At 39.3% G+C, this 26,838-nt stretch overlaps 1 protein-coding gene across 9 annotated transcripts in view; it reads right to left on the minus strand.

Moving 5' to 3' along the window:
* The window catches only part of LOC102901761 (vesicle-associated membrane protein 8-like), a 48,791-nt gene that overhangs the window by 15,596 nt on the left and 6,357 nt on the right, over window positions 1-26,838 (minus strand). For 3 of the 9 annotated variants that reach the window (XM_006931023.5, XM_006931022.4, XM_006931021.4), the window contains exons 1-4: window positions 18,914-19,046; window positions 13,769-13,839; window positions 9,351-9,447; window positions 7,034-7,135 (exon numbers count right to left, since the gene is read on the minus strand). In XM_006931023.5, coding sequence (XP_006931085.1) covers window positions 7,034-7,135; window positions 9,351-9,447; window positions 13,769-13,839; window positions 18,914-18,991 — 348 coding nt within the window. In that variant the 5' untranslated portion in view covers window positions 18,992-19,046. Of the gene's footprint in view, window positions 1-7,033; window positions 7,136-9,350; window positions 9,448-13,768; window positions 13,840-14,064; window positions 14,154-14,441; window positions 14,613-17,674; window positions 17,769-18,913; window positions 19,052-26,838 lie in introns of those variants that run through there. The other 6 variants (XM_045056168.1, XM_023252994.2, XM_045056170.1 and 3 more) reach the window with 6 other exon arrangements.

The raw sequence follows: 26,838 nt of genomic DNA on the forward strand, positions 1-26,838 counted from the left end.
TACAATCTGTCTCTTAATTGGTGTATTTAGATTATTAACTTTATTATTTTTTTATATAGTTTATTGTCAAGTTAGCAAACATACAGTGTATACAGTGTGCCTTTGGCTTTGGGAATAGATTCCTGTGACTTATCACTTATATACAACACCCCAGTGCTCATCCCAACAAGTGACCTCCTCTATGCCCATCACCCATTCCTCCCCGCCACCCCCCCCCCCCCCCCCGCCCCTTCAACCCTCAGTTTGTTCTCTGTATTTAAGAGTCTCTTATGGTTTGCCTCCCTCTCTGTTTGTAACTACTTTTTTTTCCTTCTCTTCCCCCATGGTCTTCTGTTAAGTTTCTCAAATTCCACATATGAGTGAAAACATGATATCTGTCTTTCTCTGACTTATTTCTCTTAGCATGATACCCTCCAGTTCCATCCACTTTGTTGCAAATGGCAAGATTTCATTCTTTTTCATTGCTGAGTAGTATATATATATATATATATATATATATATATATATATATATAGTACAGTAGTGTATATATATATAGTACAGTAGTATATATATATATATACACTACCTCTTCTTTATCCATTCATCAATGGATATATATATATATATATACATATATATATATATATATATATGTATATATATATATATATATACACTACATCTTCTTTATCCATTCATCAATGGACATTAATGGACATTTGGACTCTTTTCATAATTTGGCTATTGTTGATAGCACTGCTATAAACATTGGGGTACATGTGCCCCTATGAATCAGCACTCCTGTATCCTTTGGATAAATTCCTAGTAGTGCTATTGCTAGGTTGTAGGGTAATTCTATATTTAATTTTTGAGGAACCTCCACACTGTTTTCCAGAGCGGCTGCACCAGTTTGCAGTCTCACCAACAGTGCAAGAGCGTTCCCGTTTTTCCACAACCTCACCAGCACCTGTTGTTTCCTGAGTTAATTTTAGTCACTCTGACCAGTGTGAGGTGGTATCTCAATGTGGTTTTGATTTATACTTCCCTGATGATGAGTGATGTTGAGCATCTTTGCCTGTATCTGGATGTTTTCTTTGGAAAAGTTAGATCATTAACTTTTAAAGTGATTATTTATATAGTTGGACTAATATCTACCATATTTGTTACTGTTTTCCATTCATTGTTCTTGTCCTTTGTTCCTATTTTATGTTGTCCACTTTATCCATGTTAACAAAAATGGCCATTCCAATGTAGCGTTATATATAAAAAGCTACAGCTGCAGAACAATATTAAATAATAACTTATTGAACACTTATTATGTGCCAGGTGCTGTTTTAAGCACTTCACACATATTAACTCATTTAATTTCCAAACCACCATATAAGGTAGTACTTTTATCATTTTATTTTCTAAAGAAGAAAACAGAGACTGAGAGAAATTAATAAGGTACTCAATGTTACACAGCTAGAAGCAAAACAAGGATTCAGACTCAAGTTCCAGAGATCAAGCCTTTACCCATTGTATTAATGACCTTAGTTTTGTGAATTTAAAATGTATGTATAAACTTATGTTATATATATTATAAACATATAATGTATACAAAAATGTATACTTACATACATGTGCATACATTTATATTTATATGTATGTTTATACACATAAAAAATTCTGGAAGGTTATACACTAAACTGTTAAGAGTGCTCACCTCAGGGGGTTTGACTGAGACTGTAGGAGATACTCGTATTTTGCTTCATATACTTTTGTATTATTTTACTTTACTAATGAGCATTATTTTTTAAGCTTTATTTATTTTTGAGACAGAGAGAGAGAGAGGAGAGAGAGAGACAGAGCGTAAGTGGGGGAGGAGCAGAGAGAGGGAGACACAGAATCTGAAGCAGGCTCCAGGCTCTGAGCAGTCAGCACAGAGCCCGACGCAGGGCTCGAACTCATGAACTGCAAGATCATGACCTGAGGTGAAGTCAGATGCCCAGCCAACTGAGCCACCCAGTTGCCCCAACTAATAAGCCTTATATTTTAAATAAAAAAAAAAAAAAACCCTGCTCGTTGGCAAGTGATCAAATCCACCTTAGACAGAACTCTGATCTTGTTGGTTATGGGACCATGCAACTTACAATTGATGTTTTGTGAGGAGCTCACTAGGTAAATGTAGAAAAGAGGAGGTTGCTAGTTGAACTGTGTCCCCCAAAAGATATGTTCAATTCCTAACTCCAGGAACCTGTGAATGTTACTTTATCTGGAAATAAGGTCTTTGCAGATATAATCAACTTAAGATGAATGGTTAATTTTTTATTTTTCTTTTTGTTCCTTTTTTCTTTCTCTCTTTTTAAAAAATGTTTAAGTTTTTTAACCTAAGAGAATCATTTAAGATTTGTTAAGATAATGTATTTATAGTCCATTCATTGGCATTCAGATTATACACACACACACACACACACACACACACACACACACACATATTTAAATCTCTCAAAACATTTTTCTTTTGTTAATTATAGTATAAGAAATTCAACAACTTTTAAAAATTTTCTACAGATTTAATGCTTACCAGGTTAGTTTATAAATGTTAAAAAGAAATGTCTTTGATGTCAGATGTGTTAACTGCTTAAAATATGCATATTTTCATATGGTAACTAGTTTTTGGGGAGCTCTGTCAATAATATATTTTGGCTGTGTAGAATATGCAGAATTCTTCATAAAAAATTATGAATTTAATATAAAAGCATCTATCCTTAAGTATTTTTTAGGCATTGTGGTAGACACACCCTATGGTGACCCCCAATGTATCACATCCTTGTAAACCGCCCCTCCCCACCCCCAAGTGTGACTTGCTTCTAATTAAGAGAAGCAAAGGTGATGGGATGTCACTCTTGTGATTATGTCACATTATATAATATTTAGTAGACTGGAGTGAGAGAGATTCCTCTGCTGGTCTTGACAGGGAAGCAGCCATACTGAGGACAGCAACTGGCAAGGACCTGCTGTTGTCAGTTCCTAGGACCTGAGGGTGTGCCCTGGTCAATAGCCAGTAAAAAGCTGCATCCCTGGCACAGCTGTAAGGAAATGAATTTTGCAACAGGCTCTGAATGAGCCTGGAAGCCAAATCTTCCCCAGAGCTCCTGGATGAGAACACAGCCTGGCTAACAAACTCACTGCAACTTTGTGTGAGACCCTGAGGAGAACTTGTTAAGTCCTGCCTGGATTCCTGACCCACAGAACCTGGGAGATAATAAATGTGTGCTGTTTTAGGCTGCTGATTTGTACTGATTTGTTAAATACATAATTAGAAAACTAAAACAGTTATACTGAGAATATTTTAATACGGAAAAGTTCATATACAGAGTGAACAGTATAACCCATCCCTATGCACCCATCACCGAGTATCGACACATGGCCAATCTTGTTTCATCTATACTACTACCAATTGCCTCTTCCCCAAATGTATTGTTTCAAAGCACATCCCAGACATTCTATCATTTTAATTTGTAAATGCATCAGTTTGTATCTCTAAAAGATATGGCCTCATTTTTCTTAAAAATAAAACTACAACATCATTATCATATCTATAAAAATGCCTTAATATCATCAAACATCCAGTTTGTAACAAATTTATAAAAAAAATCATAGTTGTTTTGTTTTTTAACATTTGTTTTGCTGATCCAGTATCCAAAGTCCGCATTTAGTTGATATGCATAAATTTCTTTTAATCTGTGGATTCTCCTTAACTTTTTCCCCATTGCAATTTATTTGTTGAAGAAATTTGATTATTTGTCTTGTAGAGTTTCTCATATTCTGGATTTTGCTGATTGGATTGCTGTGTATCATTTAATGTGGTCACTGATCTCTCTATTTCCTGTAAACTGGTAGTTATATATAAAGGCTTGGTCCTATTCAGGTTTGATGTTTTGGGCACGCCTACTTCAGATGTGTGCTATATACTACTTACTGTGTGACATCAAGAAACACATAACTGATGACTGATTGTCTCCCTTATTGTGACCTTAGGAATAATCAATGGGTTTAGGTATTTAAAAAAAATTTCTTTTTTACATTTATTCACTTTTGAGAGACAGAGAGAGACAGAGCACAAGCGGGGGAGGGGCAGAGAGAGAGGGCGACACAGAATCTGAAGCAGGCTCCAGGTTCTGAGCTGTCAGCACAGAGCTGGATGTGGGGCTGGAACTCACAAACTGCAAGATCATGACCTGAGCTGAAGTTGGACGCTTATCTGACTGAGCCACCCAGGTGCCCTAGTGGGTTTAGGTATTTTGAGTCAGTTTCATTTCATTTATTATGAATTTCCCCATCAGCGTTTCACCTAATTTTTTCAGTCATCAATGATCTCTGCCTAGATCTATTATTACATTAGGGATTGTAAAATAGTGAAATTTATTACCTCTTCTTTGTTTATTAGCTAGAGTATTTCTATATTTGGTCTATATAAAGTCCAAAAAAAAAAAAAAAAAAACCTTTTTCCCTATCAACTATTTGTTTTATCTGAAGTACAGTTCAATATAAGAAAGTCAGAATAAATGGTTGAGCCTTTTATTTATTGGTTTTTGGAGTGATGAGGTGGATCCTTAGAATCTTCCAGAGCTGACTGACGAGGGATTATTCCCCCCCTTGATAGTATCTAGGAACTCAAGGAGTTTTAACATATATGATGTGTTACAATCCACTGCAGTTATTATTCTTTTTGATGTTCAGTTATTCCATTACTGACAAGTGTTAGCTACTTCAAGTTGGCTCCTAAAGTCTTTTGACAAGAGTACAGTGAACTTTGAAAGCTTCCTTTTTTCTGGTATGACAAAATGTTTCTGGCTTATATGTTTCCTGCCTGACATCTGCAATTAGGTCTTATTCTTTTTAGTGTAAAATGGTATTTAGAGACAATAATCTAGATGCTAAGGGGCACACTGCTACTGGGTTGGTCATTATTTCTAATGTTTTTCAATAGACAGCCTAGGAAATACTTTTATTTTTTATTTTTATGAGGTTCATTTATTTATTTTGAGAGAGAACAAGGAACAGAGAGAGAGGGAGAGAAATAATTACAAATCACGAGGGGCCTGATCTCACAAACCGCGAGATCATGCCCCGAGCCAAAATTAAGAGTTGGTCACTCAACTGACTGAGCCACCCAGGTGCCCCATTATACTTTTTTTTTTTATTTTTTATTTATTTATTTATTTATTTATTTATTTATTTATTTATTTCAACGTTTATTTATTTTTGGGACAGAGAGAGACAGAGCATGAACAGGCGAGGGGCAGAGAGAGGGAGACACAGAATCGGAAACAGGCTCCAGGCTCTGAGCCATCAGCCTAGAGCCCGACGCGGGGCTCAAACTCACGGACCGCGAGATCGTGACCTGGCTGAAGTCGGACGCTTAACTGACTGTGCCACCCAGGTGCCCCCCATTATACTTTTTTTAAAAGAGAAAAAAGGATTGATATATTTTCAGTGAAAAAAATTTCAATATGTAACTTTCAATTAAAATTTTCAGTATTTAATTTTCTTTAAACATTTTTTTTAATTTTCAAGTAAAATTTAGGATTATAAGGTTTAACTCAATTCTTTGAATTTATATTTGCAACTATTGCTGAAAACCTTGATTCCTAATGACATTAACTTGATTACTCAAAGTAATATATTTATATAAACCAATTTTAGAATAGCAACACCAATGTCATTATTAACAATGGGACACTTGAAAATAAAAACTTTAATATTTATTTTTTAGTTCTTTTGTCATTAAGGTATAATCTCACTAGGAATATACAAATTGTTGTTTCTTAAAGTCGGTTGAAATAAATTTTCACTGTCTTTTAAGTCATCAGCTGAATACACAATTAGGTTCTATGCTGACAGCTTAGAGCCAGGAGCCTTCTTTGGATTCTGTTTCCCTCTTTCTCTGCCCCTCATCCTCTGTCTCTTTCTCTCTCTCTTAAAAATAAATAAACATTAAAAAAAAACCCATTAGATTTTTTTTTTTTTTTGAGTTTTAGGGATTACCTTTTTAAAATAAAAAAAATTGTTATGGTAAGATATACAGAACAAAATTTACCACTGTAATGATTTAAAAATTTTTTTTTAAGTTTATTTATTTTGAGAGAGAGACAGCAAGAGTGAGCAGGGAGGGGCAGAGAGAGAGAGAGGGAGACAGAATCCCAAGCAGGCTCTGCACTGCCAGCTCAGAGCCTGATGTGGGGCTTGAACCCACAAACCATGAAATCATGACCTGAATGGAAATCAAGAGTTCGATGCTTAACCGACTGAGTCACCCAGACGCCCCTACAATTGTAATGATTTTTAACTGTACAGTTCAGTGGCATTAAGTATATTCACATTGTTGTGCAATTATTACCACCATCCATTTCCAGAACATTTTTCATCTTCCCAAACTGAAACTCTATACCCCTTAAACACCAATTCCTCCTCTTCCTTTCCCCCCAGGCTCTGGCAACTGTTGTTCTACTTTTTGTCCCTACAGATCTGACTTTAGGTACCTCATATAAATGGAATCACACAGTATTTGTCCTCTTGGGACTGTCTTATTTCACTCTAGGGACTATTTTTTAAAACTTTAATTTAATAGTATTCTATAATTATGTAAAATATTTACATGGTTCCAAAGTCAAGTTTGCAAAACAAGTTTCATTCAGAAAGGCCTTGTTTCTATTCCTGCCCCTTATCCCTATGTAGGCAACCATTAAAATGTTTTTGATTTATCCTTTTCTTGCCCCCAATCTCCCTTTTTGTTTTTGACTATAAGCAAACAAATAAATATGTTTGTATTTACTCCCTCTTTCTTAAATGGCTGCATATAAGATTGGTAAACAAATAATGGTATACCATATATACTTTTTCTATCTTGCTTTATTCACTTACCAATATATTGAGGATATCATTCCTTATCATTATATAAGAATAGAAATCCTCAGTTCTCATCTTTACAGCTCTTATCTCCTAATTCCAAACTGATTTTTCAGCTGTCATACAATGTTTAGGAGTACAGTTGGAGGTTACATACCATATACTTCCCTAATACTTGTTGAAAATCTGCAGCAACTGCATTTGAAGGAGAAAAATGTTCTTGTGACATCAAAGGATTTCTCAGAAAAGTGTCGCTAACCTAGGGACATTAATGGAAATGTTTAACCTGTGTAGATAATTTAACTGGAGAATTACAGAGCAAATGTTTATTTGAAGCAAAATCTGGCAGAAATGTGAAGTAAACAAATATTGTATTTCTGCACCGTTTCTAGCTTTTTGGTGGGAGAGTGTCCTTTCTAATTAAAGATGCAGTATTTATGAAAACTGTGCTTGCTCAGTCTTCTCCACTGCTGCAGTACAGATCACAATCTCACGGAGTGAGACTGCAGATACCACTTGGAGCCTTTCGTATGTCTGAGGACTTGAGGGGAAGAGCAGATGTTCACCTCTGGGAGACAAAGAAAGATGGATGGCCATGATATTTTCTAAATAAATGTGCCCTCCTGCTCCTACCCTCAAAATCCACTCAACGATAACTAAACAATCCCAACTAAGTGTCATGATACTATCTTTCAAACCCTTATGGTTGTTAAAGGACATTTCAAAGTCTCAGGAAGGAATTCTTTCAATTGTTTGTACTCGATGTTGTATTCCCCAGAAGTAGTGGTAAAATTTATGTGGTTGGCAATTTGGTATCATCTGGTTTTGAAAAGGTGGTAAAGTTGGGATGTTTTGTCACAGTAGCAGAGAGAGAAAAAATTAGAGTATAGTCAGGTAAATGGCTAACAGTGTTTAGTATCTAGACTCTAGGGATTGTCAAGGCATATCTGAAGAGTGAATTACAGTTCTTATGATCCTTGATTCTATATGTGGTACAGTTTGAGTTGTATTAAAGCAAGATGGTACACTAAACAAATGAAATATATACATAATTCATGAATATGAATGGAAAATAACAATTAGTAACTATAGGATAGCTGACTAATTTTTCTATGAATATTTTTATTATAATATTGTTCTGAATTAAAAATTTGTGCATAAAATTAAAGATTAGTATCATTTACTTTTTTTTTTTTAATATTTATTTATCTTTGAGAGACAGAGAGAGACAGAGCATGAGCAAGGGAGGGGCAGAGAGAGAGAGGGAGACACAGAATCCAAAGCAGGCTCTAGGCTCTCAGCTGTCAGCACAGAGCCTGACGTGGGGCTCAAACTCAAAAACTGTGAGATCATGACCTGAGCCGAAGTCGGACACTTAACCCACTGAGCCACCCAGGCATGCCCTTTTTTAACATTTATTTTTGAGAGATAGAGACAGAGCATGAGCAAGGGAGGGGCAGAGAGAAAGAGGGAGAGTATCATTTACTTTTTTTTAAAGTTTACTTTATTTGAGAGAGAGAGAGAGTGAAAGAGTGAGAGAGTGAGCAAGCTGGGGAGCAGCAGAGAGAGAGAGAGGGAGAGACAGAACCCCAAGCAGGCTCTGCACTGTCAGCATGGAGCCTGACAGAGGGCTTGATCTCACAAACAGTGAGATCATGACCTGAGATGGAATCAATAGTCGGATGCTTAACAGACTAAGCCACCCAGGTGCTCTAGTATCATTTACTCTTTAAAATAAGAAACAAATGTACTATCTGGGCTATAAAGTTACTCGAATAATGGGTTAGCCCCATTCTGTCTCTGAGACTGGCTTTTATAAAGTCTCCTTGGTGCTGGCTGGAGATCAAACTTGGGGTGATAATCAGCACAGCTGATATCTATTGAGAAGGCTAATTAACCTTTAAGAAATTTATAAAATCTCATGAATGTATGTAAGTACATATACGTACGTGTTGTATTTACCATATTTTATATTTTCTGACAATTTTCAGTTAAAACTTCCCTAAAGATAGTACATCTTGATTAAACAATTTTTTTCTTTTCATTTAACTCTTATAATTGATTCATATTTTCAACCAGAAGTGTCTTGTATATAATTACCTGTAAATTAAATACACATGCTATTGAAAAGGTATATTAAATATTAGTAAAGTTTAATTTCTCTTTTACAGAACAAGATAAACACAAGGAGAGAGCCTAATAGATCTGTGTGGATAGTCTTTGCAGACCTTGCTTTAGGGTCAAGGGAAGTGTGGAAACAGGGCAGATGAAGGATAGAGTCAAATCTCTGAAGGTAAAAAAAAAAAAAAAAAAAAAAAAAAGAAATTTCTGAGGGTCATTAATAACTCTGCTTTATAGACAAATTAGTGATCTGCTTTTGGTTAGTGACACTATTACTAACACAGTATAAAACAGAGACCTCATAATTTCAATAACTGAAAAAAATCCTTAAAGTAGTGTAAGAAGTTACTTACGTTTTTAAGAAATGCAGATGGTGTTATAGTATCCAAGGCATTGTCTGTGGCACATAGGTAAGTGATTCCATCAATAAAGAGAGTATGGTAGACAAAGCTTTAAAAAGAATACATTCATTTACATGATAACACTGAAGACATTAAGTACCCTCACAAAGAATATAATTTTGTTTTCAAGCTCTCATTAGTAGTATACAAGCTATATAGATAACTTTTTACAACAAGAATTAGAAAATCTTTCATATATGTGAAAAATTAAATTATATTAAATATAAACTATAAAATTTGAGTATGTATTTAATATCGTATCAGTAAAAATGAAATACAATAAAGAGAAAACTCTATATTTAAAATGACTTTGAATTAAAAAAAATTTTAATGTTTATTTTTGAGAGAGAGACAGAGACAGAGACATAGCACGATGGGAGGAGGGGCAGAGAGAGAGAGGGAGACACAGAATCTGAAGCAGGCTCCAGGCTCTGAGCTGTTAGCACAGAACCAGAAGTGGGCTTGAATTCACAAACCATGAGATCATGACCTGAGCAGAAGTTGAATGCCCAAGGGACTGAGCCACCCAGGCACTCCTAAAGTGTCTCTGACAGAATCACTCATTCCAAGACTGAATCAAGATTCTCATCTTGATCAAATAGAAAATGCTATGTTCACTCATTTTTACTATCCCTCTATCTTTATTTTTTAAAAAAAATTTTAACATTTATTTATTATTGAGAGATAGAGACAGAACATGAGCATGGGAGGGGCAGAGAAAGGAGGAGACACTGAATATGAAGCAGGCTCCAGGCTCTGAGCTGTCAGCACAGAACCCGACCTGGGGATTGAACTCACAAACCGCGAGATCATGACCTGAGTCGAAGTCAGACGCTTAACTGACTGAACCACCCAGGTACCCCGATCCCTCTATCTTTAGGTAGACATATTTAATTTTGGTACTTCCTGGCTTTCTATTATGATAGATTAGAATTTAAAAGTTGTAAACTGTTAATACTAAATATTCTGAAGAACCAGATGAACTGGGGAGGGGAAATTAAACTCCCCTATAGTGTGCAAAAGTGCATCTGAGCTGACCTTTTGTGCTTTCTCAGAGTCACATATTAGCAAGCTAGAAGACTCTTGGAAAGTACCTCTATCTTTACTGCCCAACAATCCAGAAAATTTAAAAACATGGCAACAAAAACAGTTGCTTGGTCCCTAGACTTTCATCTAGTCATTTTGAACACTCTATATCCAAATGGTTAACAGGCAACAGACCTGGTCAAATGCTAAACTGGATATACACGAAAGTGATGAATCTTAGAAACAGGTAGAAAAGATAATCCCAGAGACAGCAAATGTAAGGCATGTGCCCTTTCAACGTAAATCCTTCATGTCTTATCATGAATACAATATGCTACATGTATATATATATCTGCTACAAATATATTTTTTTAAATGTTTATTTATTTTTGAGACAGAGAGAGACAGAGCATGAACAGGGGAGGGTCAGATAGAGAGGGAGACACAGAATCGGAAACAGGCTCTAGGCTTTGAGCTGTCAGCAGAGAGCCCGATGTGGGGCTCGAACTCACGGACTGTGAGATCATGATCTGAGCCAAAGTCGGACGCTTAACCGACTAAGCCACCCAGGCGCCCCTGCTACAAATATTTTTAATGATGATATTGACTGATACATATAATCTCCACTTGGAAAATGTTTTTATTTCTAAATTGGGAGGAGTCTTTGTGGAAAAAAAGTTGCTAATTCTATCATCTCTCTGAAAGTTATGTGTGATCTGAAGTAAATTGATATTGGATGTATGGGAGGAGATATTTTAATTTTATGCTTAGTATGTTATTACTGAGTAACATTCAGAAACCATCTTTAGGGGCACCTGGGTGGCTCAGTCGGTTAAGCGTCTGACTCTTACTTTTGGGTTAGGTCATGATCTCATGTTGTGAGTTCAAGCCCCGCGTGGGGCTCTGCGCTGAGACTGCAGAGTCCGTTTCTGATTCTCTCTCTCGCTCTCTCTCTCCCCCCCCCCCCGTCCCTTCCCTGCTCACACACACATACACTCTCTCTTTCAAAATAACAACAACAATAATAATAATAATGATAATAATAAAGATCACTTGTCTTAAAAAAAAAAAAAAGAAAGAAATCTTTAAAAGCTAAAAAAACCCTGGGGCAGCTGGGTGGCTCCGTAGGTTAAGCATCTGACTTTGGCTCAGGTCATGATTTCACAGTTCATGAGTTTGAGCCCCATGTGGGGCTCTGTGCTGACAGCTCAGAGCCTGGAACCTGTTTTGGACTCTGTGTCTTTCTCTCTGCCCCTCCCCTGCTCATTCTCTTTCTGCGCCCACCCCCCCCCCCCAAATAAACAAACATTAAAAAGAAAAAGAATTTTAAAAGTTAAAAAACCTTGATTACCTGATGTTCAGCATATACTGGTAACTAACAAAAGCGAGATGAGGAAAAGTGTGTATGATGTACTACCACTTATCTATCATTCTCATATTTTTTCCTAAGGGAAATGCACATATATATGCATGTGTCTCTTATAGGAAAAAAAGCAAAGAAAAAGAAAATGACAAACTAAAAACTTAGTCAAAATGGTTACCTGTATAGGGGGAGAGGGAGAACAGTGCAGAGAGGAAAGAATAAAAATGAGACTTTTTAAAATCCAGGCTCTGAGCTGTCAGCACAGAGCCCGACGCGGGGCTCGAACTCACGGACCGAGAGATCATGACCTGAGCCGAAGTCGGCTGCTTAACCGACTAAGCCACCCAGTTGGGTGTCTAAAAATTAGACTTTTTGCAGGAAACTTGTTTTTTCAATTTGATTTTGTAATCACATATATGTTTTGCCTAATAATAAAATGCTATCAAATCAAACTTTAAGAGAGAAATGCTTAAAAATAAAAAACACAAAGACAAAAATGAACTTGACTTTGTATCAAGTAACCCAGACAAGAGACGATGGTGTGGTTCCTACGCTAATGGTGGAGGTGGTCAGGTTCTGGATATATTTGGAAGGTAAAGGCAACAGGATTTGCTGACGGGCTGGATTTGGATGTCAAAGAGACAAAAGTCGAGGATCAGAAAGGTTTCAGGCCTGAGGAACTGGAAAGGTGATATGTGGAAGACTGCAGGGGGAGGCTTGGTTTTGGACATAAGTTTGCAATGTCTATCAGATGTCCAACAGAGATGTGGAATAGGCAGCTGGATATATGAATCAGGAGTTCAGGAAGAGGCATTCAAAGGATTCAAATTAGAATGCACAATATAGGTAAGTAAATTGTAGATGAGAAAAGTGTCTTTTTGAAATCGCACTGGCTAAGAAGTGAAAACAAAATTAGAATATCACCATTTTACACAAGGAATATCAATGGCTGCTAGCATGGCAAAAGGAGACAGAAGCAGACACATGTACCATCTCATGAAAAAAACACCTACAGTCTTGCCGTAGGGATCAAGCCTGTGGATTCAGCTGCCTGAAACATGGGATGCTGCATTTTGAATATGCAATCAGCAATACCGGTGTGGGAAACTCTACACTCTACAGGTTCTTCAATGATAAATTGTAAGGAAAAGAAAGGGATGGAGAGGGAAAATATAGAGATTTAGAAGACACCAAAAGAAAAGAGCCGGCAGGATTAGGCACTCATGTTTGAGGTTGCCTATTTGGGTTGAGGCAATGAAGAAACAGGGTGAGTAACTGCTATAGAAGCTGGAACACTGGTTGGTTTGGGGGAGAGCGAGAAAGCTGTGGATGGGACAGGGCACATGGCCAAAAATATTCTGTATTTTTGGCTTGGGTGGTAGCTGCATTTGGTGGGCAGGTTCCCTTGTAAAGCTTCATGAAGTTATCCTTTTGCTTGATGTGGTTTTTGTATTTTGTTTTATTTTACAGTATAAAGGTTAAAAGAAACCTACTCTTGAAAAAACCAATGGTGAGTCTAAAAATAATAGACGCTCTCTTACTCTCCACCTGTTCTTTCACTAGCAAGATGTTTTCAAGACTGGCTTAGGCCATACCATGTAATGTCCCAAGTATAGCTTAGAGTGGTCTTATTAAAGATTTTTCAAGTGGAAGTTTCCTTTTTTATTAAAGAAATATTTTGGGTATACTAAAAAAGTATGAAGAATAAGATAATGAGAACACTTTAGACCTACCATCTGCTTAAAATGTTACAGATACCATAACGTCCCATGTATACCCTTCCCCAACTTCGTTTTTCTCCCTTCCCTTTGCAGCGGTAACCACTATCTTGAATTTGGTGTTAATCATTCTCATCTGATCTTATACTTTTACATATAGACGTTCTCTTCTGAAGGTTCAATCAAGAGCATGTGCAACCAACATTTTTTTCTCATGTCATTATTATTGCTAAAAAGCAGACCTTTATTAGAATGTAACTTACCTTCCCATCTGCATTATGGTCTTTGGCTCAGCTCTAAGAAGAACCATTCGAAGCACTGTTGCCGCTGCTTCCTAAAAATAAATTATCGGCATTTACTTGGTGGACGATTGTAGTGTCTTTCATTATGCCTCCTCCTAAATTTACCAATGTTCTCACTGGTTTATTAAAGAACAAGTGTTCATGAGGAGAACTAATGGGTAGTCATAATACATGGTGAAAGGCAAGTTATAAAATATTCATTTGAATCTGAAGGAAAATATTAAAATTACACAAATATATGTTGTGTGGATACTTACATGTGCAAATGCAGTTTGCTTAGAGTTACAGCTTACATATGGCTTTAAGGCTGGGAAGCACTATCTAATCAAGTATCTTTTCAGTGTCACTGAAATATGTAAAAATGTTAATGGGTTAAAAGTATTCAGCTCTTATTCTCTGAATATCCTAAGCAGTCTTTCTTTAAAGATAAAAATTTTTATCCAATATTATTTACTGATCTCTTTTTATGAAACAAATAATTGCCAAGATCCCTTATTATCTGTTTCTTATAAGGCCCATTTTCTGGGGGAAAATGTGCAAGGTGTTAATGACTATCCAGAATATCTTAAATATAGATAATTGTATGGAGTCCTATTAATTTACTTTAGAAGTGTGAAAGGAACCTGAAAGTTACCTAGGAAGACTTGAATAGTCACATTCCTAATTAGCTTTTCCATTTCCACAAAATGACACTTGAAATAAAAACTTTTGGGGAGGGAAAAACTTATTAATAGTAGAAAGTAAAACGTGAAATTCTTGGTAGTGCTTGAACAATCCAGGCGGTATTATCCAGGGGAAAGATTTCCTATGAAACACAAAAAATTAAAGGGATATATAAACTTTCAGTTACTATATTATCATTACTGGAACATTCTCCTAGCTTTCACCAAGTGTCCTTTTTAGGTTATATAAACAAGGAAATCATAGCAAAATCTGAAATAAAGTGAATGGCAACATGAGGCAGGAACACGACTGACACAGTAGGCTCTAGCTCTTTTTCTGGAATTACTGTGCTACACATCTTAAGAAAGTGACTTGTCTGGGTCTGTTTCCTCATGTGAAGAATGAAGGAATTGGGCAAGACGCTCTCTAGAGTCCTGTCCAACTCCAGGACCCTTTAACAGCAGCGGATTTGATCTCACAATTAAGCTTTGGTAGATACTAATACTTTTCTAATGAATGTAAAATATTTGTGACATTAATATTTAGCACTGAGGAAAGACACGATAGACTGTTCCTTAAAGCTCCTTGTCACCCTTTTTCTTCCCCCTGGTCAGCTTTCTGCACAGCAGTCATGCCAAACCTTTAATCCTCTCCTCTAATTGCATACTGGTCCAGCCCATTCCACTGTCTTACTTTCCTGCATGCTTCATAAAGAGAGGCCTTCGGCCTTATGAATTGCTTCAGCTTTCTGTCTCTCTCCTTCCTTCCTTAATTGTTTGCTTTTAAGTTTAGTTATTTTTGAGAGAGGGAGAGAGACAGAGAGAGCGATTAAAGGAGGGGCCGAGAGAAAGAGGGAGAGAGAGAGAGAGAGAGAATCCCAAGCAGGCTCTGCACTGTCAGTGTGGAGCCCAATGTGGGGCTCGAACCCACGAACTGTGAGATCATGACCTGAGCTGAAGTTGGAAGCTTAACAGACTAAGCCACCTAGGTTCCTGTTTTTTGTTTTTTTTAAGGTTTATAGTTTTGAGAGACACAGAGATTGCAAGCAGGGGAGGAGCAGAAAGAGAGGGAGAGAGAGAATCCCCAGCAGGCTCTGTGCTGCCAGTGCAGAGCCCTACTTAGGGCTCGAGCCCATGACCTGAGCTGACATCAAGAGTCAGACGCTTAACCTACTGAGCCACCCAGGTGCCCCAATTAGTTCTTTATGAGAACCTACTGTATACTATGGATCATACACTGCAAAGACAGAGATGACATTCCTTGTCTTGAAGGAATCTGATCAGAAAAAGAAGATTCCAATTCAGCCTGGTAAGTAGTTTCTTAAAGGTATGTAAATTAGCCTAGGCATAGAGAAGGCTTCAAGGAAGAATTGAGAAAAGTTTCAAAGTCCATAAGAGGTTATATTACTAAAAAGTGGAGAAAATGGGGTTCCAGGGAAAGGGAATGGAAGTTGCAAAGGGAGACCTTGGTGAGATCAGCATGAAGTTCAGGGTAGCCAGAGCACAGGAATATTCAGGAAGAGAAGGAGGCAGTCATGGAAAAGCCCTACCATGTAGGGCCCTGAATTCCAGGCTAAAGGAGTATGGGCTTTACTCTGAATGTAATCAGGTGCCACGAAATGATTTTAAGCAGGGGAGTGACTCATATTTGCTTTTTTAGGAACAATCACTTGAGTAGCAGTGTGGAGGCCAGTTCTGAGAAGGATAAGGCTAAAGTCTGAGAGATCATGCCTAAGAGGTATTTTTTTTTCTTTTCTTTTTTAAGAATTTTATTTATTTATTTATTTATTTATTTATTTATTTATTTACACAGAGGGTGCAAGTGAGCAATGGGCAGAGAGGGAGAGAGGGAAAGAGAGAGAGAGAGAGAGAGAGAGAGAGAGAGAGAGAGAGAGAGAGAGAGAAGCAGGGTTCACCCAAAGCAGGGCTCGAGTTTGTCCGATGCGGGAATCAAACTCACAAACTGTGAGATCATGACCTGAGCCGAAGTCAGATGCTTAACCGACTGAGCCACCCAGGCACCCAAGAAGCATTTTCAATAACCCTGGTATCAGGGCCTAGAAGGTTCAGAAGCAAGGATTTGGTTTTAAGACATATACTGGAGATAGAACTAATAGAACACAATGACAAATGAACAAATGTAAAAGTGAAGAATGGGCAGTTGAAGAGGACTCCCCAGTTGCCAGCTTGAATGGCTCAGTAGAACTACTCAGCAAGGCGAGAAACGGATGAGGAGGAATCTTCTAGGAAAGATTGTTAGCTCTGGACATGGTATGTTTGAATGTCTATTGGGCAATGTAACTGTGGAGAGAGATCACTCTGGAAGTGGACTTGGCAGTGGTCAAGGTAAAGGTGTCTACGGGTGTGAATGAATGTGTCAGGTTAAAAGAGGATGGAAGTAAGAACCTTGAGCAACATAGCACTTCAGGGACTGGTAAAGAGGAGAGCCAGGAAGGAGACCAAGTTCTCTGTCTCTATATCCAGACTCCTCCATTCCCCAAGAGAAAGAAGACATTCCTCTGTCCCAAGACTCACATCTCCACTGCTATGCTGGATTCCATTCCGTTGAGCTCCTTCAGGGCTTACCGTACTAACAACCTCCTCCTCTCTTAGATCTTCAACCTTTTCTCCTTCCCATTAGCCTACATACATTGAGAATCTTCCCTGTTTTGAAACACGGGGCTCCTTCCTGGATCACACTCCCTCAGCTTTCACTGTCTCCCTCCCTTTCTAAATTCTCGTAAAGATGGTCTAACTACACTCACCCTACTTCCTCATCTCCCAAACAGTTGGCCCAAAGCAGCCTGGCTTCCGCCTCTACCACTTCTTCCAAACTGCTAACTATGTGGTCACCAATCACCTGCTGATTGTAGAGTTCTAGGAGTACCTTTTAGATCTTGTTCAACTTCTTTGGGGTATAAAACATTCTTGTAACTCTCTTCCCTTGGCTTTCAGGACACCACTGCCCTCATTTGGTGTCCCACTTCTATTTTGCTCCCGAACAGTGTTCTGCCTTTTGGTCCTTTTCTCTCCTCACTCCCATACTTTTCTTCTTTTCCACCCCCTTCTACTATCCTCAACTGTTAGCCCTGACCCTCTGAGGGCTACCCTATTGGACATTTTTCGACTTAAATCTTTTGGGAATAAGGTGGATAAGGAAGTACACAAATAGATTGGCGTCTTCTAACAGGCAACAAAATCCAACCTGTCTCAAACTGTACTCTCTTCTCCTACATTCCCTCTGACTTCCTCCCTCACAATCCTCCTCCATCTGTAGTTTCAATCTTGTTTAATGCCACCTAAGAAAAAAATTTAACAAATCATCACATTGTACACCTTAAATTTACACACTGTCATACGTGAATTATGGCTCAGTAATTGTGGGGGAAAAAGATTAAAAAAAGAAAAACAAAGAAAAAAATGGAGAATCACCTTGACCCTATTCCCTTAGTTTTACAAAGTCTCTAGGATCCGCCCCCTCCTTCCCATTTGCACTGTCATTCGCCCTTACCTCAGGCCCTTAAAACTCCTAGAGAACAATACCATCCTAACTGGTTCTTTCCCCTTCAATCCACCTTCCATATTGTAACTAGACCAAGTTTTGTGGAAGATGAATCAGATCCTGCTATTAATGAATTTAATTGCTCAACAGGTTCCCCTACGATAAGAAAACAAACTAAATATAGGACTCTTCCTTAACTAACCTCTGCCGGCTTTCTTGACCTCATCTTTAGCCCTTACATACTGTGACCCTGTGCTCTAGCCACACTGAGGTTCTTGAGGTTCCCCCAACACACTATGCTGTTCCCTCTGAATGCAGGAGTCCCCATTTTCCTTTCCCGTCCCAGGCGAACACTAACTCTCAGAAGGCTTCTACGCCAAGCACCCTAATATCACCTCCGCTGTGGTCAGCAAGCGGCCACCCATCCTGAGCGCTACAGACGCAATCCCGACCCATCTCCACTGGCAGACTTTTTACACTGTAGGACAAACTGTATATAGCCCATGGTCATAGAGAGACAACGAGCTCATCAATGGGCAACTCCGGGTCCCGTTTTCTCTTCAAATAACACCTTTACCAAAAACACATGTTCAATAAGTGTGTTTTGAACTGCAAGTCATTTCTCCGCAGGGGAGAGAAAATCTTTTTAAGGGTCTCCGGAATTGCAGCAGCACGTGGCTACTAATCACGACCAAATGGGTCGCGCGCTCCACCAACCCCAACCCCCAGGCGGCGCACGTGTGGCTCCGCAGTTCGGAAGCGCGCCGGCGCTCTCCCGGGATTCACCGCCTCCCAGAAGCAGGCCTTTCTCGGGGCGGTGCCTCTCGTCCCCAGTGCAGGCTCCCAGCCACCCGGCAGCGCAGTGTCCTGAGGGGCGGACCCGGCAGGCGCCACCCTTGAAGTGCGGAACCTGCCAAGGCGGAGGTCCGGACCCAGGGGTACCTGATAGGAGCCGCCGGTCAGGGACAGCTCCGCTAGGACCGCTCGGCCATTAGCAATACAGCTGTAGGTGATCGTCATGGCAGGCGGGCCAGTTAAAAAAAACCTCCCGCCGCACCTAACCGCCGTACACAGCCTCGGGGCCGTACCTGGGGCGGGGATCCGGGCGGTGCTTGCGCAGGCGCGAGGAGCGATCGATTGGCTAGGAGGGTGGCGGGGCCGTCCCTGGTCTGGGCAGAGCCTATGAGGAGACGGGGGCGGGGTTTCGTAAAAAGCGGGCTTTGGGTGAGTGAAAACTTTCTCCTTCGTCGTTATCCTCAACATCTTTTGGTGAGAGCCGGTTTACTTCACCATACTTACCTACCTATGATTCATTCACAGTCTACGACGTGTAAAGTATAGCCCTTGACTTAAAATACACCAACTCAGCAAGTATTTGTTGAAACCCCACAGTGCAGGCCCTGGCCCCTGGCGTTGGGAGTTCGTATTCTGCAAGTGGTTACAGAGGCATAGGCAGGCAGACGCCAATCTCAAGTGGCATGTGTGTGCCGCGGTGGAAAGATAAACTGAGTTGCAGAAGCTGGAGTGGAGGCAGCTAATTGTCCTTGGGAGAGGGAGCAAAGCTTCCAGTGTCCTTCTGATTTAGGAGGGGTTGATATTCTCTAAGTGGGGAAGGACAGGACAGTTAACAGAGGGAACTGCTTCTGTCAAGGGTTTAGAGTGGCACGTGGGTTTAGGGAATGCATAGAAGTGAGTGTGGTAGGGTTGGGTGGGAGGTGAGAGGGTAGGAGTGGTGGAATGACTTGTTGTCCTAGATCTTGAGTTCCCTGACAAGATTTTTTTAAAATATAAGCTTAAGAGAAGGTCATATATTTTCATTAGCAGGCTGTCGTGGTGGAATGAAAAGAAGTTAGACAAACTTGAATTAAATATAGGCATTGTTCCCGCCCCCACCTCCTGTCATTTGGAGGACCGGGGAACTCTTGATCTTGGGGTCATGAGTTTGAGCCCCACGTGGGGTATAGAGATTACTTAAGTAAAAAAAAAAAAAAAGTTAAAATAGGCATTGTTATTTACTCTGTGCCTTTATTGTAACTTAGCCTTTCTGAGACTCAGTTTCCTAATCTATAAAATGGGGAAAGTCATCAAGTTTAAGTAATTAGGCAAAATACTCAGCATACCGTAGATAAGCAATTGCACCCTTAGTGTGATAAATACATTAATGAGAATTACTTTCTTGCTCTCAGTGGTATAACTTTAAAAGAAAAGCAATCGATGTCCTTCTGGGGTGATTGGCAGAGGTGAAGACAGGTAATCAATTGAGCTTATTTTAACCCAGTGCAGTCAGATTGGATTTGACAAGGAGGTAGCAAAACTTGTCTGGACTGTGGCTCCTGAGGAAAATGCTTTGTTGAATCATGTATACTCCTATATAAAGGAAATCTTGAATCAGTGTGTCTTATCAGCTTAGAGAGAATGTCTTGTGTTACAGGTGGGGGTCACTGAATTAAAAGCATTGGTCACATTATTTGTGTGTAGGAACATGAAATACATTAATTCTGAGGTAATCGTTGGAATATTTGTTTTGTTTTTTAAGATTTTATTGTTCAGCCATCTCCACACCTACCAACGTGGGGCTAGAACTCACAAGGATCACTCGCTCTACCAACTGAGCCAGTCAGGTGCCCCTCGTTGGAATATTCTTGCTTACAGTGAAAATAAGCTGAATAAACTTGGCCAAATTGCAGCACCCCTTGTGTTTGGTAAGTGGTGGAGCCAAAAGAGACTGGGCAATGAAGTCATGAGCTGTAGTAATGACAACATGCATCTGGTAGTTGAAAGGGTGTATATGGGGCCTTCCTCATCTCAGTCTCACCTTGTCCCATTGAAACAATCCTGTAAAGCAGGTGTGATGGGTTCAGTTTGCACAAGCCACAAATTCAGGCCCACAGAAATGCAAAATGTAAATTATAATACAACTCTATCTTTCTTTGAGCCCCATTTTACCTGAAATCTGAGGCTTAATCTAGTCAATGCCAGGTTTCCTCAGTCAACTCCAGATTTACTTCTTCCCCTCTTTCTATCCAGGGTAGGGGCAGCATCTGTGTGTGTGTGAGGGCCCTGGTGGTGGGGGAGACCTGAGTCGTGATAGTCATCTCTTTAAGGTGGCTCCTGCTGCTAACGTTTGTTTTCTGTCTCGGGTCATCAGTTCACACACTGCACTGGGAAACTCAAGGCACCTTCAGCCACTCTGGTTGTCACTTTTGTAGCCCTCCTGGGGCGAGGAAAACTTTCCCCTGCTCCCTCATGCCATTCTGAGGTGGTGGGAGGCTTGAGAGGCTGTCTCAGGCCTCTGGCCAACACACCATGCTGCCACCCCTCTGGTCATGCTGTCGTCGTGCTGTCATTCTGTCGTCATGTGGGAAGCAGCTCTTGGATCTATCTCACCTGGGAAGCAAGCCCTTGGATCCCCAATTAACTGAGAGCTTTCTCATCACCGCACTCCGTCACCCCTCACCTTCCAGCGGGGACTCTAGCTAATTGGATTGCTTCCTTCGGACTCTGTCCTCTCCCAGCCTGTGGAAACTCCAGCAAGTTTAGGTGGGGAACCTCCTACCACCCAGGGCATTCTTCCCAATTTATGGCATTAATGTTGGCTTCTGCTGCCTAAAACTTTTCTTTTCGTATACTCTCTCTTCAGGGAGTTTCCAAAACCTACTTTGAAACTTGAAGAGCTGAGAATCTTTTCCTTCTTCCCCTGCTCTTCCACCTCTGCCCCTTCTCCTCCTCCATTTTCTTTGTTCTCTATTTTTATGCAGAGAATAACAGAATGAAAAGCAACAGGTAATATGAAACATCACCGGCATTTTTGTCTTTCCCTTGATAGTTTGACATAAACCTTGAGGGTGGAGCAGAGTGGGTGGTGAGAAGCTGGATCCGCGGGAAGGAGAAATCGGACATTCACTATTGTCCTTTTCTTTTTTTTTTTTTTTTTAAATATTTAAGTGTTTATTTTGGGGGAGGGGAAGTGAGAGAGGGAAGGAGGGAGAGAGAGAGAGGGAAAACGAGTAGGGGAGGGGCAGAGAGAGAGGGAGACACAGAATCCAAAGCAGGCTCCAGGCTCTGAGCTGTCAGCACAGGGCCTGAAGCGGAGCTCGAACTCAGGAAACGCGAGTTCATGACCTGAGCAGAAGTTGGATGCTTAATCGACTGAGCCACCCACGCACCCCCACTATTGTTCATTTCTTTTAAAATAAGCTTTTAGACTTTATGACTACTGTCATTGACTAGTGAACCTATTGCCATTGCTTTTTACAGATTATCTTCTCAGATGGAAAAGTCACTAGTTTTTAAATTATCCAATTTCTTAGGTCACTGAGGAGTTTGTAAATATTCCATAAGCTGGAGACTATCAAGCACTCACTAATTCAGGATTATTATTTAGTAATGAAATTCTCCTCTAAAGGATTTATTCCTCTTTTACTTCTTGCTCTTCAAAATGAGAATATTTATATATTTTTTTCTTGTAGTATGTAATCACTGTAGAAATTCAAATGATATGGCAGTAAAAGTCTTTCTATTTTTACCAAACCATAAAAAACTCACTGTAATAATCTAATTTATATTCGACTGTTTTGATGCATTTTTATATTTAACATTAGTGATACATGCATACTGTTTTTTCCAAAATCTGTTTTTTGTTTTGTTTTTTAAAGAATATTTTAAAAATTGTTTTTATTATTTATTTATTTATTTATTTTGAGAGAGACAGAGTGTGAGCAGGGAAGGTGCAGAGAGAGAGGGAGACATAGAATCTGAAACAGGCTCCAGGCTCTGAGCTGTCAGCACAGAGCCCAATGTGGGACTTGAATTCACAAATCACAAGATCATGACCTGAGCCGAAGTCAGACACTTACCTGACTGAACCACCCAGGCGCCCCTGTTTTGTTTTTAAATCCATAACATGTTGCTTTCTTTGACCATCACATATATTTCAAATATTTTCTTCTGAGATTTATCATTTCCTTTTTCTTTCTGGTGCCTATTCTTTTGCAGACATTTTTGTTTTTTGTTTCTTACTTAGTTAAACATAATGTTTTTTATTATGATGTTGGAACTTAGTTAGACAGGGCTTCCTTTCCTGTTCCCATATGAAAATATTTCCTTAATTTTCTTCTGTTACTTTTGTTTGTTTTAATGGTTACGTCTTTAATCTACCTGAAATTTGTTTCTTTGTCTCTTGTGAGGTAAAAATTTATGTTTTTCCAAAGGTACAGCCAGTTGTTTCAGGCCACTTACTTGAAACGCCACTTTTGCCATAAACTAAATTCTTCCACAACATTGTTTATTGGATTTTAGAGTTGATATACATGTCCTTTTCTGTGCTGATATCACAGTGATTGAATAACTGTAGCTCAAAATGCTTTAAATTTCACAGATTGGAAAGAATTAATATATTTGCAATATTTAATATTCCTATCAGGAACATGGGTTGACTTTCTATTTATTCTTTATTATAGCTTCCTGTAAGAGCTCTATGAGTTTCTTCATAAAGACTTGACAGATTTTTTTGTGTGTTTATTCTAGGGTATTTGACTATTCTTGTTTATAGACTTTGTTCCTCATTTTGACTTAAAACTGGCAGTTTGTGGCAATAATAATAGTAATAATTATTATTATTTAAGTAGGCTCCATGCTCAACATGGGGTTTGAACTCCCAACCCTGAGATTAAAAGTCCCATGCTCTACCGACTGAGCCAGCCAGGTGCCCCTGTTTCTGGCATGTAGAACATCTCTTGGCCATGATGCAGTTTTATCGAGTGCAACAGCCAAGAAATAATTCTTGAGATGTATGGTGCAACTTAGTAAGTTTATTTAAGTTGCATGCGGATGGGAGATGGGCAGAAAGGGCTGCACTTTTGCTGAATGAAGCTGGTGGTTATATGCTCAGTGCTCTAGGGGGAGGGGATATGCAGCGAGTATTAAATCATAAATATCTTCTTTGAATTTCTACTCATGAAACTACTTTCATAAAATTTCTCTGTTGCTTATCATTCATTTTGGTGTTAACTATCAGTGAGATACACAAGCAGTCATGAATCCCTTTCAGGATGTAGCAACCAGCACGTATTTGATCCTTGTCAGAAGTATGTGGGCTATAGGTCAACATTCGGGGCTAAAGGTGAACATTTTTCTGCTTCTATCCTTCACCAACCATATTTAATTTATTTTACATATAACCACTGCTCTGTTGTATTGTAAACTCCTTAAGGCCAGGAGCCTCATGCACGGCACATAGATCATGTCAATAGTAGGATACTATTGCTGACTCTCATATTAGGCTTTCCATTATATTCAGCAGCTAAGTGGAGGGGAACCTCAGGTAGCAATGACATTTGTGGAAACTGGATAATGATTGAAGACAGTGTAGTGGAAGGAGATTGAAGGGACTTTGGAGTCAAGCAGACCTGGATTGTAATGCTGACTTTGCCACTTTCTAGTTGTGTACTCTTGGTGTCTTTGAACCTCGGTTTATTTCTTAGGCTCATCTCTGAACTTAATTCAGAAAATGAATTAACATACCTAAAGCATATGGTGACTGGCCCCAGGAGGTGTTTCAGTGTGGATGGCTGTTATGATCATTATGAGTCCATATTGTCATGGAACGAAATCAATAAGATACACGTTTAAGAAAGCACAGCCAGGCATATACGAGTTGCCTCTTAATAGATTCAGTGAACATATTCGAATCATAATTCAAGGCACATGATACAGAAGTTTTCCAGAATTCTTCCTTTTGACAGATGTGTTATATGTTGGCTTCTACTCTGTAATAAATTTCCTGAGAACAGAGGTCAAGTATTACCAATCTTTTTATCTGTAGTCCCTCACGCAGTGGTGGACACAATTTAGGTGGCTGCGTTTCCTAGTATGAAGTACAATAATTTATTTAACCATTCTTCGCCTACCTTTATTTTTTGTTGTTGTTGTTGTTAATACAAAAGATGTTGGATTCTCATCTTTGCTAGGAAGTGTAGCCAGGTTTAAGAGAGGGTATGTAGATGGCAAACACCTCTGCAGGACACCCAAATGTAACTATTATATTATAGTTGGTTTTAAATCTAATTGCTGTGTCAGGGCCAGCAGAGGGAGCACAGAGCACAGCTTTGAAAGACAGTGCAGCTGTACTGGGGAAGAATGAAAAAGGCTACTCAGGACTTCTACAGAGGAAGGAAATGACAGCTAGGAAGAAGGTCATTCCTTACTTTGGTTCTCTTCTGCCTTGCTTTCTTTTGTAACTCATTCAGGCCCTGACAGGCCTGTTCTCATCTTTTCTTTTGCCCCTTGCTCAGCAGATATTCATAACCCTTCCCTTCCCTCTAGTTAATTACACAGGAAGACCCACAAGTGCAATCATGTTCTCCAAGCTAGTTTCCCTTTTAGGCAGCTCGGTAACTTAGTTCAGATTCAGGGATGGACATTGGTGTGGGTCCCAGAGAAACACTGAAGAACCCAGGTGCCTTGATTCACAATTCCCACTGAATAAAGCCACTTGGTGGTGGTGGTGGGGTGGGGGGGTACTGAAAGGGCTGAGTTGAATTCTTCTCTGCATGAGGAATTGAAGAGGTAAGTGAGGACTGGACAGAACGGTTATAGGGAGTGGGGTTCCTAGAGAGTAGAGAAAATGTTACTTCCTGCTTTATTGTCTTGCATAAGCAGATTTATGACAGGTGCAGAACCACATGTGACATGTCAACAACCACAAAGAAGCTAATATAGGCCAGTGTTTCTCATTTTTTTCTCTGAAAATACAAGGATGTTAATAGATACATATGTGAGGATAAGATCTATGATCAAGTAACTGTGTGGAAACTGCATTAAAGAAATTGAACAGATTTCTCTACTGTGGAAGTTCTTAGATCCTTTAGCAGACTAATAAATATGGTTTGTGAATCTCTGGCAAAAGGATATTATATGCATGTGGGATTTCCCAAACTTGTATGGACTGAACATTTTTAACAGATGGCATCTATGGGATGAGTATTTTATGAATCCCATTTTGGAAAGTGCTGAAATAGACTTGTCTAATGTTCAGGAAATTAGGCAATTACTCCAATGAGATACAGTCATGAAGAACTTTCAAAAGGGCACTGATTTCTTCAAAGATCTCCTTTGACTTCCCATTCCCACTGAAGGGGGTGTGGAGGAATGAGTGAAGTAGTTAATGAAGGAATAGCAGAATCTCAAATGGGACTTTCTGAAATCTCTCGTGTCCCTCCCCCCACCCTCCTGCGAGAGATTCTCACCACCTCATCCCCGTATTTGAGGATCTCTTGAATTGTGCCCACTACTGTAACTGGGAGTGATCGTATCTCTCAGGTGTATTGGAGGAGATAAAATGGTTGTGAACTATTCTCCTACAAGTCAAGTACAAAATTCTCTGCCTGTTGTTTAACGGTTTCTATTGTCTTTCCCAGCCCCAGTATCTCCCAACTTTAACCTTCTTCTTCTCCCCATTAATTGCCACCATAGCCAAGTTAATCTGCTCACTGATCTGAGATCATATTATGCTAATTCTGGGCTTGAAGCTTCTGTTCACATAATTTTTCTCACATTCTCCTAATTCTTCTTCTATCCTTTGAAATCCAGCTGAAGACCTTCAGAGTAGTGTACCAGCTACACCACTTGTTTTTTTTACATTAGGGGTTTCAGCCATTAATCGAATACAGCTAATTCTTTGTTAACAAGCCTGTTGGGTTTCAAAAGTTAACAAGTTGATTGTTTGGAATGTAGAGCACTTTTCTCTGCAGAAATATTGTAACTGAGTCAAGGTGTATTTGAAATAGAAATAGTAGAAAACAATCTTTAGTAATTAAACAAAATAGCAACTCTAGTGATTAAACAAAACAGGGAATCAATAAGATTGA

The sequence above is a fragment of the Felis catus genome, chromosome B1 (assembly GCF_018350175.1).
Source record: "Felis catus isolate Fca126 chromosome B1, F.catus_Fca126_mat1.0, whole genome shotgun sequence".
Lineage (NCBI taxonomy): Eukaryota > Metazoa > Chordata > Mammalia > Carnivora > Felidae > Felis > Felis catus.